This window comes from Vigna umbellata, chromosome 11 (assembly GCF_029865625.1).
Source record: "Vigna umbellata cultivar VRB3 chromosome 11, Vumbellata_1.0, whole genome shotgun sequence".
NCBI classification, from domain to species: domain Eukaryota; kingdom Viridiplantae; phylum Streptophyta; class Magnoliopsida; order Fabales; family Fabaceae; genus Vigna; species Vigna umbellata.
Window position 1 is genome coordinate 7,746,047 of NC_142175.1, and position 14,191 is coordinate 7,760,237.

Sequence of the window (14,191 nt, forward strand, 5' to 3'; positions counted from 1 at the left end):
TATATCGTATGACCGCCCGGTAAACATTCTTAAAGTTGATCGAGCAGTCAACTTTCCAAAAGAATGTTAAGATGTTCCCAATCCCAAGTCTCCGCAAGCCGAATGGCTTCTCATTGAGACAATCGACAAGTATACTAATTAAGCACCATAATCACAAATCCAACGTATTTACAAGTAAGAATAGGTAGAACATACTTATTGACTTTTGGGTCGTAATTAAGTCAATCCTAATTAAAAGCTCATTTCAAAACCTCTTAATATAGAGGTAGGGTAAGAAGGTATGTGATTGCATTTATTGTGAATTAAAGAGTTTACTATGGTAACTGATTGGACACATTTGACTAACTGAAGTACCTTTAACAAGTACTCACCTACTCGGTTTGAATACTGAAGGTGAAAGACTAAATACAATTATAATGGAGATCTAAAGATAACATTAAAATGTTAACGAAAAAGTGTGAAGGGATAATTCTCAACCCAAAATTAACTTAGATGATTTTTTTATTTATACCAATTTAAATTGATTTAATCTTAAACTATTTTTTATTCAACTTAGACACCTTAATTTTAAATGTTCAAAATCTAAAAAAGTATGTAATTTAAATCTAATTTAATAATTTAAACTTAAAATCCAAATTTAGATTTAAGATAAATTTATTTAGGTAGACTTTAAGTAATATAGAGTAAGATTATTATAAGTCGGATTTTCACAATTTAGATTTTCTTTGTCATTTATTGTATCTACGGGGTCCAATTGATGTGCTAAAGAATGTGGCTCGATAAGGTTCAATAAGTCTATTTATCTTGGAATAATCTCAAACTACATTTATTGGAAGAATATTTACATATTAATGATAATTTTAACTAATTTTGATGGTAAATGTAACTAATCTCGCAAGTTTAATAATATTATTATTATTTACAGTAAGATATGACATTGTTATCATTATCTTTTTGAGGTAAGTGTTATTTTACTGGTATTATTTGATATCACATTACTTATTTTATAACAAAGGCCTAAGGCCCAAAAATCCTATAAATACATTTGACATTCCCTAGGAATACTCACTCACTCTCATACTCATCCTCTTTTTCTCACAAGATCTTAATTCTCTTATTGACTTGAGCGTCGGAGAGCCTTTTGTAGGTGAATCTTCCTTCGCGATCCAAACCTCAAGAGTACACGTCAAAAACTTCAAAGCCACACTGATTACGTCACTTGTACAAAGATCCATGTTCAGGTGGTAAGAACAGTTGGCACTCATCGTGAGATCGATAATGAGGTTCTAAAGATGAACCACGAGTTCTTTTAAACACCTTCATTCTCATTAGATCTCGACTTGGGGACTTATGTTCCTACCATTCCCAATAATCTCATATTACTTAGGAGTCAAGACCAATGACAATTTAAATACTTCTTTCATCCTTCAAAGTGATTGTTAAAGACAAAATCGTGATGGAAGACTCCAAAATAAATAATATATTGAATCAAGAGTAATTGATCTTAAAGATATCACTCAATAATGACACCTATCACGAAGTTGTGTACCTATCTATTCTGGTCAATGTAATATTCACAGGAAGAACATTTACAAACTATAAAGATTTGCACTAGAAGTTAATTAACGAAATTATGTAGATATTATTTCTTCTAATGGGAAAGTAAAGAGTTAAAAGATGCTTTAACTAACTCCCTTATCCATTTTTATGCAAACAATATGTTGGAATTATCCATTTTTATGCAAACAATATGTTGGAATTATCCATTTTTATGCAAACAATATGTTGGAATTATCCATTTTTATGCAAACAATATGTTGGAAAACGTACAAACCTAACTGAAGAGATGTGGTTGGAGTGGTCCTTTAATGAGGCCATTGCTTGTACTTTGGGAAGCCTTTCAAAGAATTTATAGTTTTTGGTCCATATACCTTTTAGGGCAGAAGTGGTCCTTCTTCAGTCATAATTTAAAGTCATATTGAAGTTATATTGGACATATAGTTCCCAAATAGTTAACATAGTTATGCAAAAAGTGAAAGATTGAACCATCCTTCCAAGCTTGAACAGGTGTTGTGAGAGGAATATAAGCGAGTTATTGTCAATTATAATTTCAGTTGTACCTAATTACATAAAGTTTCAACCGCTTAATCCCAGTATACCTATAGTTATGAGTTAGCCAAATGACATTTTCGTTATTGTGCTTAAGTTTGATCATTCCTTCGCTCTGCTCTCTCCACCTCGCTGAGTGTGTTCAGTTTTAATTTCCTTTGTTTGGACCGGGTGGGGCTGGAAAAGAGAAAAAGAAAAAAAAAAAAGTGAAAAGTTGTTTTATATTAAAGCAAAGTGTGTGGATTCTAATGGATGGTAAAAGAAATTTTTATTATAAATTTGATTGATGTCACAAAAATATGTAAGAGTTGTTAAATAAAATGTTATTAATAAGTACTTGGGTTAATTTTATTAAGAATGTAATTTAAACAGTGAGTAATTAAGTCAGAACAATGGGATGAATTGCAAAAAAATATTTGTTAAAATTTTGAGATTATATATAAATATATTATCATCTACATTTGGTTGCACTCAATTCGTACTGAAATGTCAAGAGGATGGTTAGGTAAGGTTAAATACTATAAGTATTGTAATAAAACCAATTTAAATATGGTTTAATTAATACATTGAATGATTGAGTGGTGGAAATAGGCGATAAACAATCAGCAATAAATGTATTGTTCTATATTTAATAGAGTATAATTAAAGTCTAAAATATAAATATCCCTAAAGATAGGAATTTTGTTATATTCTAAATATTATATAATAGAGATATTACTATTGTCATGAATTATAAATATACAGATATAGGATGCATTATTAGCAATAAAATTATTCTATTATATCTTAATGTTTGAGATGATACAGTGTTTCATAATACAATGGATTGTGCTCATTCACTATGTCTTTTCGGTGTCTAAAACACCACACTCACATTATTATTATGGCGCTAGTTTTTATCTAATTCGAGAACAAATCAGGTCATTTCTCTTCATGGATGGAGGGCAAGAAACCCAATCTTCCCTCCTTTCCTTAGCTCCAAATCACCTCACTTAAACCACACAAAAATTGATCTGCGCCTCTTGCTATACAAAGAGTACAACAATAAAAGCAAGCATATTGTCTGTGTGGGAATTTGGGGAACCCAATCCCATCAAAAACCTCACAAAAGGGAAATCTCATTGCTCCATCACTGTGCTAGCTAATTTAGTCCACAAAAATACTAATGATAAAGTAGAATATATATGTATAAGTTCCACATATTTAATCAACCTGACTTTTCCCAGCCAAAAGAAAAGATATCATTAAAAACAGTCACTGTATTTATACATCCAATTTCCCGTGCTCTTCCATTCTTTGAAAATTCTTCCAATTGTACTTCCCAAAATAAATAATCAAACAATGAGATGTTAGATAGATTTTATACACTTGTTCTGGTTTTTGCATCCAAAAAAGAAAAAAAAACGAACAAAACTTCTTCACTTTTATACCCTTGATTGCCAATTTCTCACTCAAGCAAATGCCCTTGTTCAACATTCTCCCAAAGAGAGCTTAATTATTTGAGTTGTGACGGAATCCAAAACTATCTATGTAGCCCAACGGAAGGACAATCGGCTCCTCCTTTGCAAAGCCTATGTATCCTCCAATGGACTTAACATAATATTTCTAAGGTTTTTCATACTATTTTCTTTAGTTCTAGTAGTGTAGGTGGGGTAGATAGAGTAGATAGAAGTGGATGGATTCTAATTGATTGTCCGAGACACGCATGTGATTATTCTACAACCTGTATTTCGCCTGCCATTCGCAAGTCGCTTTTATCAAAACTTCAAACAACCTGAGACAATCTATTGCATCACATCTTCTAACTGTAGTTTCCAACATTTCGGGTCCAATTCAGCCTGTTCATGAAACACAAAGAACTTCAGCAATCAAATAGAAAAATATTCACAAAAAAAAAAGTTGGTTCAATGAACTCCCAATTTGACAGTATCGTGCTAAATCTTAAGACAAGAACGAGACAAGAACAATACCTGAAACTCTTTATCTCTCCATTCAAACACACAGCCCCGTGCTTCTACATGTCTGATAAGTAGCTCAGGTAACAGAGATCTCAGAGAAAGATGAAGCTTCACTTTTGTAAGCCCTCCACATGCTAATAAAGCTGCAGCCAGTCCTCCTGGAACCAATCCTTGCAGGTGAAGCATGGTAAAACTTTGAAGGCAACTGATACTAGCAAGTGACAAAAGACCTACATCTGTAACTGAGCTATACGACAAATTTATCTGCAAATAATACGAGGATATAACAACATCAGAAACTTCACTAACATTCCTAGCATCTCTTATTTTTATCAGAAATGTGAGAAAAAAGAAAAGACCTGTCTAAGATTTTGGGAGAAATGAGCAAGGGGAATCATCCCACTATCATCAATCTCGTAACACTTTTTTATGTCTAGACGGCTAAGTTGTCTGCAATTCATCGCAATAGCTGCCAGTCCTATGGATGTAACAAGAATACATCCACGAATTTCAAGTGTTTTCAATTTTGAACATTTTGACAAAGAGATTAGAGCCTTATCCGTGATGCTAGTACAATAGGATGTGTTTAATATCTCAAGGCCAGGGCAACCGCCAGCAATTGCTGAAATGCCCACATCAGTTACTCCTGTAGATCTGAAAAAAAAAAGAAAAAACAAGATCATGATGACAACGAACAAAAAAGCTCTTGCTTGTATGCTTCCACATATATTTAACATTTCAATTTTATACAAGACTACCATACTGAGACAAATTATATAGCCCAAAATTTTATTTTAAACTTGAATCACAAACCTGTAAAGATCCAACTCCTTTAATTTTGAGCAAAACATGCCAACATAGGTTAGTCCTCGATCAGTTATGTTCAGGCATATTCCTATTTTCAAGCTGGATAGCTTAGAACAAGAAGATAAGGACATAAGACCTGCAGAGAGACAACGTAAGTAAAGCAGCTGATATGATAGTAAATATTTTCAAAGAGGGGCAGATTCAAACCTTCATCGTCAATTTCATTATCTGTTAGGTCAAGCTCCTCAAGATAATGGCATTTCTGTCCAACCAAGACAAATGCTTCCTGTGGAACTAAAGTACATGACTCCATTTTCAGAGAAGTGAGACCCGTGCATGAATTTGCAATGCTGGCAATGGAAACATCAGTTATCTTGCGACAGCATGTGATGTCAAGCTTCCTTAAATCTTTTTGTTTTGACACAAGTAACGAAAGAGCTTCATCTGTAACTCCCAAACATTTGCTTAGACTTAGCTCCCTAAGTGAAATGCACAAACTTCCAATGGCCCTTAATCCTTCAGAAGTAACCGGGCATCCATCTAGTACAATTGATTGCAACATGGAAAGTTTATTTAAACCATCAACAAGATCAAGGGTGACCTGGACAATCAAATGCCAAATATTAGGTACAATTGAAATCTTCATCCAGTGTGCTAAACAAAATATACACAGACAACAATAAATAGAGAACGGGAAGAAAATTACAGGAGAACCATCTGCTAAAATGAGTTTCTCTAAACCTCCAGAAATGCTAGTCAGCTTTGATAGCCCCGTGTGACTTATGTTTTGACAACCTGAGATATCAAGTTTCTGCATAAGAGAATTTGTTAAATAACTAGACCAGGAAAACAAGTGTGATCTGAAGACAAGGAATATTAACTATTTACGAAATTAAATAGTTTTGACTAACTGCAAATGACACATTGAAGTTGTAACCAAGTTAAAAAAAAATACAATGACTTCTATCTATGTTCACATTCAACCTATTACTAAAAGGAAGAACATTAAATAAGAAAAAGCTGTACGCCATTAAGTTTATGCTGAAGTTATCTTTGCCATTAAATACATAAACAATAAAAAAGCAAGTTAGGCATCCCCATTATACCTTCAATGTCTTGCACCCTTGTTTTAAGAGATCAACACCGAGGCTGCCATCGTCAATGCCAAAGCATCCTTCAAGGACCAAATCTTCCAGAAGCTGCAATTTGAAGATTGACGGAAGACATTTCTCCGTGATCTACACAACACAAGAAACCAATAACAATACTAGTTATACCCACCAGATCATTTCAAATGCCCAACTCATTCAAGAAACAGCACATTCAGAACCACTAAATCAACAGAACTTCAAAACAGCAGTTGAAACGCTGTAACAAAAAGATGACATTAAACCATCACTGCTTAACAAAAGAGCCAATGAATTTAGACACATGAATACCACTTCGAAAAGAAAAAATTAACTAAACCACCAAAATCATATTTCCTTATCAATTACTCATCTTTACTATTTTCGCCTCAGCCAACCTGGTTCAACACCTTTTGCTACCTTCAGCATTAAACCTCCCATCTTCCCTCCTAGCAACAACCAAATTCTTCCTCTTCAGCCTACCAACCAGTTTTTTCTTTTTTTAACGAGAACACATGTATCTTTCATCTGTAACAAACCTAATAGAAACATATAGAACTATTTATATGTATAAAACTCTAAAACAACCAATTAATGAAAATAAAATGAAAACAGACATGATTCACAACAACAATAAAAAATTAATAACAATTACTGAAAAAGTTACGTCTAGGATAAAATCATTAATAAATGCGAAAACTAAATTCATTCTTAATTGGGAAATATACTAGATAAATATACGAAAACATAACATTTTACCATAATACTAACCCCGCAAAATCATCAATAACACAGGTGTATCAGAGCGCTAATATGAAAATAAATAAATCTTTTCCTTTCTTTTTACCAAAATCTGCCTCATAAAGCTAATTAAAAACAGGAGCCATTAACTATAATTATAACTAGGTTTAAGTACACTTTATTTGTTATACCTACACAATCTATCTGGAATGCTAACAAGTAGTTTTTAGGCACAATGTACTGGTACTAAAACATAAAGACTGCAGATATCTAAATCTTGTACTCAACTAAAATTATAATTAATTACCAAATATTACCCAATCCAATCGATTAAACCAAACACAGAAAACCTCGCTAACTAACCACCATAATCCATAACCAGATACAATGAATGAACACCATAGAGAAAGAGAGAGAAATTTACAGGTAAATATGAGAGATCCAATGATGTGAGCTCCTTGCACTTAATCGCAACCAAATCCACACCCAAATCCCCAATCCCCACACACCACTTCAAGCAAATCAGCCTCAATTTCCTACACCCCACCGCAATACACCCAATCCCCATATCTGTCACCAGCTTGCATCTTGCCAGCCACAACTTCCGCAAGTTCTTTGCACGCGCCACCGCCGCGACCCCAGCATCCCTCAACTCCGTCGCGTTCGACAGGTCCAGCTCCACCAAATTCCCACACCGCGCGCCCACGTTCAACAGCCCGCTCCCCGTGAACCACCGCGATCGCGACAGGTCCAACCGCCGCAGCGTCTCCCCGTACGCGCCAGCCACGAGCGCGAGCGCCCCGTCGCCCACGCGCGGGCAGAGAGAGAGATCCAGGTCCGTTACGCTCGGGTAGCGGGCAGCGAGTGCCGGAAGGTGCTCCGCCCGCAGCGGCCGCAGCGCGCGGCGGTGCCTGGCCTCCGCAGCGTAGAACGCTTTGCACGTCAGCGCGAAGGACTTCTTGTCCGACGGCGCCGTTTCGAGAAAGTCGAGAATGAGAAAAATGAGCTCCTCCGTCAGCACCTGGAACGGGTTGTCGTTTTGCGAGTCCGAGCGCTTTTGCCTCTTCATCGTCGATGCGGTGCGTTTCGTCCTCTTTCGTCGTTTTGGACGTTAATGGTAAGTAAGAAGAAGAGAGGAAGAAAAAGGGTTTTAGTTTTGCTTTGCAAGGTTGGTTGGGAGAATAACTGTTAATGCGAGATTTTATTGAACGAGTAAGGAAGACGAGGAAAGTCCATTCGGACCAAAATGCCACTACTGTTTTCTTTCCACTGCTTGCATCCTCTCCTGAAAAGACAGAAAAACCCCTCTTTCTCCTCATAATTACACAAGTTAGGTCAGTGGCATAACAAGAGCATTCCTATAACTGAAATGCAACAATATTTTTTTATATATAATAAAACACCAAATTTTAAGAAAATTAATTAAAATAGTATAACTTATTAAAGACAACACATAAAACACTTTAAATTATTATATTTTTAGTTACGAAATTAATGATTAATTAATCAAACATTTCCATTTGGCATAACAGTGATTAGAGAAAACAAGTTGGGGTATTTTGGTCGTAGCACATAGACAGAGTGGCGCGTACGGAGAAGGACAGATAAGGACAGAATTAATAAGGGAGAAGATAGAGGGTATTATGGTAATTTGGCAGTCTTTTTCTTCATCTGATGCAGATGACATATGGTGGAGGACTATATGAGGAAGGACAGATTCAAGTGCGGCCAGTACGAAAGGAGCCATTTCACAAAAGCCACACGCACTTTTTCATCTTTATTTTTTATTTTTTCAAAACAAAATTTTGATAATGATAATTAATTTTGAAAGAGTAAAAAATTGAAAAGGAAACGGAGAGAGAGAGAAAATTTGCCGTACTTATAGATGACCTTGCATAGTACTTGCCTGACTCAGATAAGAACGGTTAGAGAGAGAAGTTAGGTTTTGAAATGATTGAAAGAGAGAGAAAGAGTGCGTCAAAGTTTTACAACATGGATTGATTGATATTTTGAATTTTGAGGCAAAAATTTAGGTCATTACACGGTTCTTACATGTCATTGAAAACCACTTTATATTATTTTAACCATTTTTATTACTAACTGTTGCATTAAATATATATTTCCCGAACCGTACATTAGTAGTAGAGTTAGGTCGTTTCCAAAGTCTTCTTCCAAAAAAAAAAATAGATATCATCACATCACACTTTGTTGGGTGGAGTTAAATAATGAATCACCACTGCACTTTTATTTTGATCAACCTTATTTATTTTTATTTCTACAAATTATTTTTATTTGTAATATATTTTGAGATTGACTCAATAATAAAAGTGGAAGAAAAATAATTATAAATTCAAATTTTTGTAATATTTTTATGAGATATTTTTAAGTTCTATGATTTAATATTTTGTGAAGCAAATAAATCCAATAAAACCTTTGTTTGAAAGATTCTAACTCTGGCTAAACAACAAGTGAAGTCATTATTAATGGATATCATCTTCACAATAAAAGTTCGTCTCTAAATATAGTTTTAGCAAGTTGTAATAATAAAGTATATTTTTTTATTTATTAAAATTTATGCTCAAAAATATTTTATTAAAATTCTTCTGATATTTTGTCTTGACAAGTATTTTAGGTCTTGAAACAAATAATATTTTTAATAAAATAATATTATTTGCACATATTTGAGTTCTGAGTATTTTTAATTTAATTTTATTGTATTAGTAACTTTCAGAATACTAATAATACTTTTATTTATTTTAAATAACTATATATATATATATATATATATATATACATGTATGTATGTATAAAATATAAGTAGCTTGTTTAAGTGTATAGGTGAAAGAGTAAATTAAAAAAAATGAATTGAATTAATTTTGAAATAATTGTGAAATGAAATTAGTAGATAAAAAGTTGAAAATCATCAAATTTCATTTCTGAATTAATCACCATGTAAATATCCATTTAGGTTTTAAGGAAGGTATGAATATGGTAATGCAATGATTAAGTTAAAGAGGAATAAGAAAAGAACTATTGAAGAAATGAAAGTGATGGAAGGAGAAATTTCTAAATTTTGACTTTAAAATACATGGTTTTTTAACTTCTAAAAATAACATAATTATCTATATTTTGTTCTCTTTCTAGTTACATTAAAAATCTATTTAAATAAAGTACTGTTGGAAATTGAGAGTGAAATGAAATTTTGTGGTCAACAATGTGTACCTGTGGGTAGTACTACGGATACATACTACCCTACCATATTTCTTTTCGTCCAATATTGTCAAACACTTAATAAATCTTTCCTTTTGCCTTACTTCATTTTCATTATATAATAAGAGCTGTTTTGGTCCACTGTTCCCATTTCAAACCAAGTATTATATTTTTTAATATATGTTGTCTTATTTTAATATTTTGATGATATTTTTATCTCTATTACATTAATTTGTATAGTTTTTTATATTGTAGTAAGATGACATTTCGGGTAATAATACGTGTACAACTGGCAGTATTTATCTAAAAAAACAATTCATTATTTTTCCTGTAATCACCATAAAAAGTTGAGTCACGTCTAACTAATTAGTCAAATGAATTGTAATGCAAATATAATGATAACTATGCTGAGAGTATAATGGTAATTATAAATATAATTAGTTGCCCTTTTTTGAAACTAAATTTATTATTCAATTTAGTTTAACGAATATTTTAGTATTAACTAATGCAATCTTCAGAGATATAAGTGATATGGTAAAGGAAAGGATGAAAAAAAATCAATAAATAGATTATAATAGTTTTAATGTTTACTTTTTTATCTTTTTAGAAATTATATTTTTTATAAGATTTTTGAGTTTTAAAATAATTTGATTTTATTTTAATCTTAAGTTTATTGAGATAGAAAGAATCAATTATTACATTCGAGTTTAAAACTTAAGTTTCATAATGATTTTATTTTTAAAAAGATCAAGTAAGAAAAGTGTATTTAAATTGTTATTATCTCTACTCTTAAGTGATATCAAATTTTTGAACATATCAAAACAAGTTGCTTAGTTAAGATTTAAGTAATTTTTGAATTAAAATTAAAAGCCCTAAATTATTATACTATGTAGATTTAATATAGTGTTAACTTATTGTAATGTAAAAGATATCACTTTTACTTTATTAAATAGATAAATATAAATTATAACAAAAATAAAAATACTAATAAAATTGTCCACCTCATCATGCGTATTCTGGACCACTTTAGTGTAACATCCCAAAATCTCCCAAAATCTCACACTTGATAATTCATAATTGATATTGTCGCAACCGGAATCGCGACGGGACGACGATCCAAAAAGAAAACGGGTTTTAAAAAGAGATTTGGAGTCGCCACCATAGTTTATTATGGAAAACTACGGAAAAAACCTCAAAACGATAAAGCACGGTCCACGAAAACCAAAGATTGGGTTCGGGAGTCGGTTACGCGTGGGGAAGATGTTAGCACCCCACAACGCCTGCCCTAAGGCAGTACCTTTAACTAAATGTACGAATATGATGTGGTTCTCAAAATGTTTAATTATCCCCTAAAATAAAATTCTAAATAAACAAAACATATTTTTTTTAGTTTTTTGGGCCCGACAAGGATTGACCTTGCTCCTACGTATTCTCATTCAAAATGAGAAATCAGGGTTACGTAGTTCTAGCTAAAAGATTGTTTGTTGTTTGGAAAAGCAGATGTTTTTAATTTTTAGAGATTTTCATGTTTTTAATATTTTCGAGAAAAAAGAAGGTAATGAGTACTAGGCCGACGCGAACGATCGCACGAGTACTCATACCTTTAAAATGATATTTAAATATTTTTAATTATTTTTGAAAAGAGAGATAACGATATTAAGCACTAGGCCGATGCGAACGATCACACGAGCACTCATACCGTTATCTACTTATTTAGGAAAACTTAAGGGTATTGAGTGCTAGGCTGATGCGGACGATCGCACGAGCACACATACCATTATTTACTTATTTAGAAGAACTTGAGAGTATTGAGTGCTAGGCTGATGCGGACGATCGCACGAGCACTCATACCCTCGTTTAATATTACGTAAATAAGAGAGAAAAGTATTGAACACTAGGACGATGCGAACGATCACACGAGTGTTCAACCTTTAAACGTATTTTTGAAATTTTATTTAAGAAAAGAAGAAAAGGTTTTTAGCACAAGGACGACGCGAGCGGTCACACGTGCGCTTTAACCTTTAAAACATATTTTTGTAAATTTATTTAAGGAAGAAGAAGAGGTTTTTAGCACAAGGACGACGCGAGCGGTCACACGTGTGCTTAAACCTTTAAAACGTATTTTTGAAATTTTATTTAAGAAAAGAAGAAGAGGTTTTTAGCACAAGGACGACGCGAGCGGTCACACGTGTGCTTAAACCTTTAAAACGTATTTTTGAAATTTTATTTAAGAAAAGAAGAAGAGGTTTTTAGCACAAGGACAACGCGAGCGGTCACACGTGTGCTTAAACCTTTAAAACTTTTCTTGTAAATTTATTTATTTAAAATATTGTATTATTACATATATATTTAAGGCTAAATAGATGTTTAAAATAAATAGAAATAAAATAAATAAACAAAAGAAATGAAAATGGCTGAACGGACGTTAAGGACAGATTCAGAATAACGAGCGTTCGAACGTTCGTTGGGGAATATAATGGATATTTAGAAATGTAACTGAATGACGAGCGTTCGTCGAAATAAAGCGAACGTTCGTTGGGGAATATAAAGGACGAACGTTGGTAACTAAGGCTGAATGACGAACGCTCGTTGATAGAGGATGAACGAACGTTGTGAATATAGGCTGAATAACGAGCGTTCGTTGGGTGATACGACGAACGTACGTTGAGTACAGGAAGGTAGATGACGAGCGTTCAATGGATGATGTGACGAACGGACGCTGAGAAGAGGAGGCTAGTCTACGAGCGCTCGCTGGGGATGAGCGTTCGTTGGGTATATGAGGTGAGTGGAGGCCAAATGACGAGCGCTCGTTTGGGACGAGCGTTCGTTAGGAAAATGAGGTTGGATGGCGCATACTCGTTATGGACGAGCGTTCGTTAGGATGATGAGGCGGGATGATGAACGACGAGCGCTCGTTTGGACGAGCGTTCGTTGGGAAGATGAGGCTGGATGATGAACGCTCGTTATTAACGAGCGTTCGTTGGGAGGATATGGGCTGGATGGCGAACGAATGACGAGCGCTCGTTTGGGACGAGCGTTCGTTGGGAAGATGAGGAGGGATGACGAACGCTCGTTATGGACGAGCGTTCGTTGGGAAGACGAGGAGGGATGACGAACGCTCGTTATGGACGAGCGTTCGTTGGGAATGATGAGGAGGGATGACGAACGCTCGTTATGGACGAGCGTTCGTTGGGATGATGAGGCTGGATGACGAACGCTCGAAAAACAAAGGTTCCTGGACGTACGCTCAATTTTGGGCCTGGCCCAATTGAATGGTTTCTAACCTAGAATTTTCTAGGGGTTTAGGAGGTTCACTCTCATTCACTCCTTCACGCCGGCTCGTGCCTTCTCCAGAGATCCAAGATCTCCTACTCAGCACCACGACTCACCGCCATCTCCGTCATAACCGGCCACCATCACCTCGCCCAGAACAACCTTGGCCTCGCCGGCGGCAACTCGCGCCACCAGAACCACCACCAGCCACGACGCCACTGTCTCCACCTTTCTCACTTCGAAAACGGCGATTCTCAGGGAGGGTCTTCCTCCGCGTTCATCTCTGATCCCCTCAGCACCATTATCCTAATTTAGTATTCTACAACGAGACGGTGAGCCTGAAGGTGGTGGTGTGTGGTTGCGTGGTTGAAGGCGACGGTGAACGACACAATGACCAATCACTGCTTTGGCTCAGTGAAGGTAAAGTATGTACTGGTGTTTGAGGGCTGGAAATTGGTCATTGTTCTAGGCTGTGGCTTTGTATAATGCAGGTTGAGGATGATGGTGTTATGCGTGGGTTGGAATGGAGGTTCCAATGGAGGAATAAGGCGGTGACCGTGAGGCGTTGGTAGTGGCCGTGGGCGAATATGGATGATGGTTTATGAGTGGATGAGGGAATGAGGTTTGAGTGAGTAAATGGAGGAATACAAAGCTCGCGTAGGTGCCCGTGATGATGGGTGGGAGTTTCAGCAGGTAATGGAGATGAACACGGGTATGGGGAAATCAAGTGTTGGACGTGAAGATTGATGATGGCCGTGGGTGTTAATATGTCTTGTGGCAGTGGGTGAATATGGATGAAGGAAGTTGGAGGTTCAGTGTTAAGAAAAGATGAAGATGGATGCTCAGAGGAAGAGGATAAACAAATGCTATAAGATTATAAAATGGGGAATGTAGCAGACTTACCATAGCATAAACAAAATGGAATAAGCATCAAAGGCAGTTATACAGTAAGCATACATGACCACA

The 14,191-nt window shown here is 35.1% G+C and overlaps 1 protein-coding gene across 1 annotated transcript; it reads right to left on the bottom strand.

The window, feature by feature from the left end:
- Nucleotides 1–3,309: 3,309 nt before the first annotated feature.
- Nucleotides 3,310–7,932, bottom strand: LOC124842261 (F-box/LRR-repeat protein 3). Its single transcript, XM_088102412.1, has 8 exons — nt 7,167–7,932; nt 5,981–6,112; nt 5,581–5,685; nt 5,082–5,475; nt 4,881–5,010; nt 4,427–4,721; nt 4,080–4,331; nt 3,310–3,947 (listed from the first exon to the last, which is right to left on the bottom strand). Exons 1-8 carry the CDS (start codon nt 7,809–7,811, stop codon nt 3,894–3,896), a joined length of 2,007 nt encoding a protein of 668 aa, XP_087958538.1. The 5' UTR covers nt 7,812–7,932; the 3' UTR covers nt 3,310–3,893.
- Between the last annotated feature and the right edge of the window lie 6,259 nt (nt 7,933–14,191).

Bases quoted from the DNA above. Each gene is read 5' to 3' on its own strand.
- LOC124842261 (XM_088102412.1), bottom strand. From the start codon at position 7,811: ATGAAGAGGCAAAAGCGCTCGGACTCGCAAAACGACAACCCGTTCCAG. The intron at 5,011-5,081 runs GTTTGAATCTGC...GTCTCTCTGCAG, and splicing joins TAATGAAATTGACGATGAAG to GTCTTATGTCCTTATCTTCT. The intron at 4,722-4,880 runs GTTTGTGATTCA...TTTTTTTTTCAG, and splicing joins AAGGAGTTGGATCTTTACAG to ATCTACAGGAGTAACTGATG.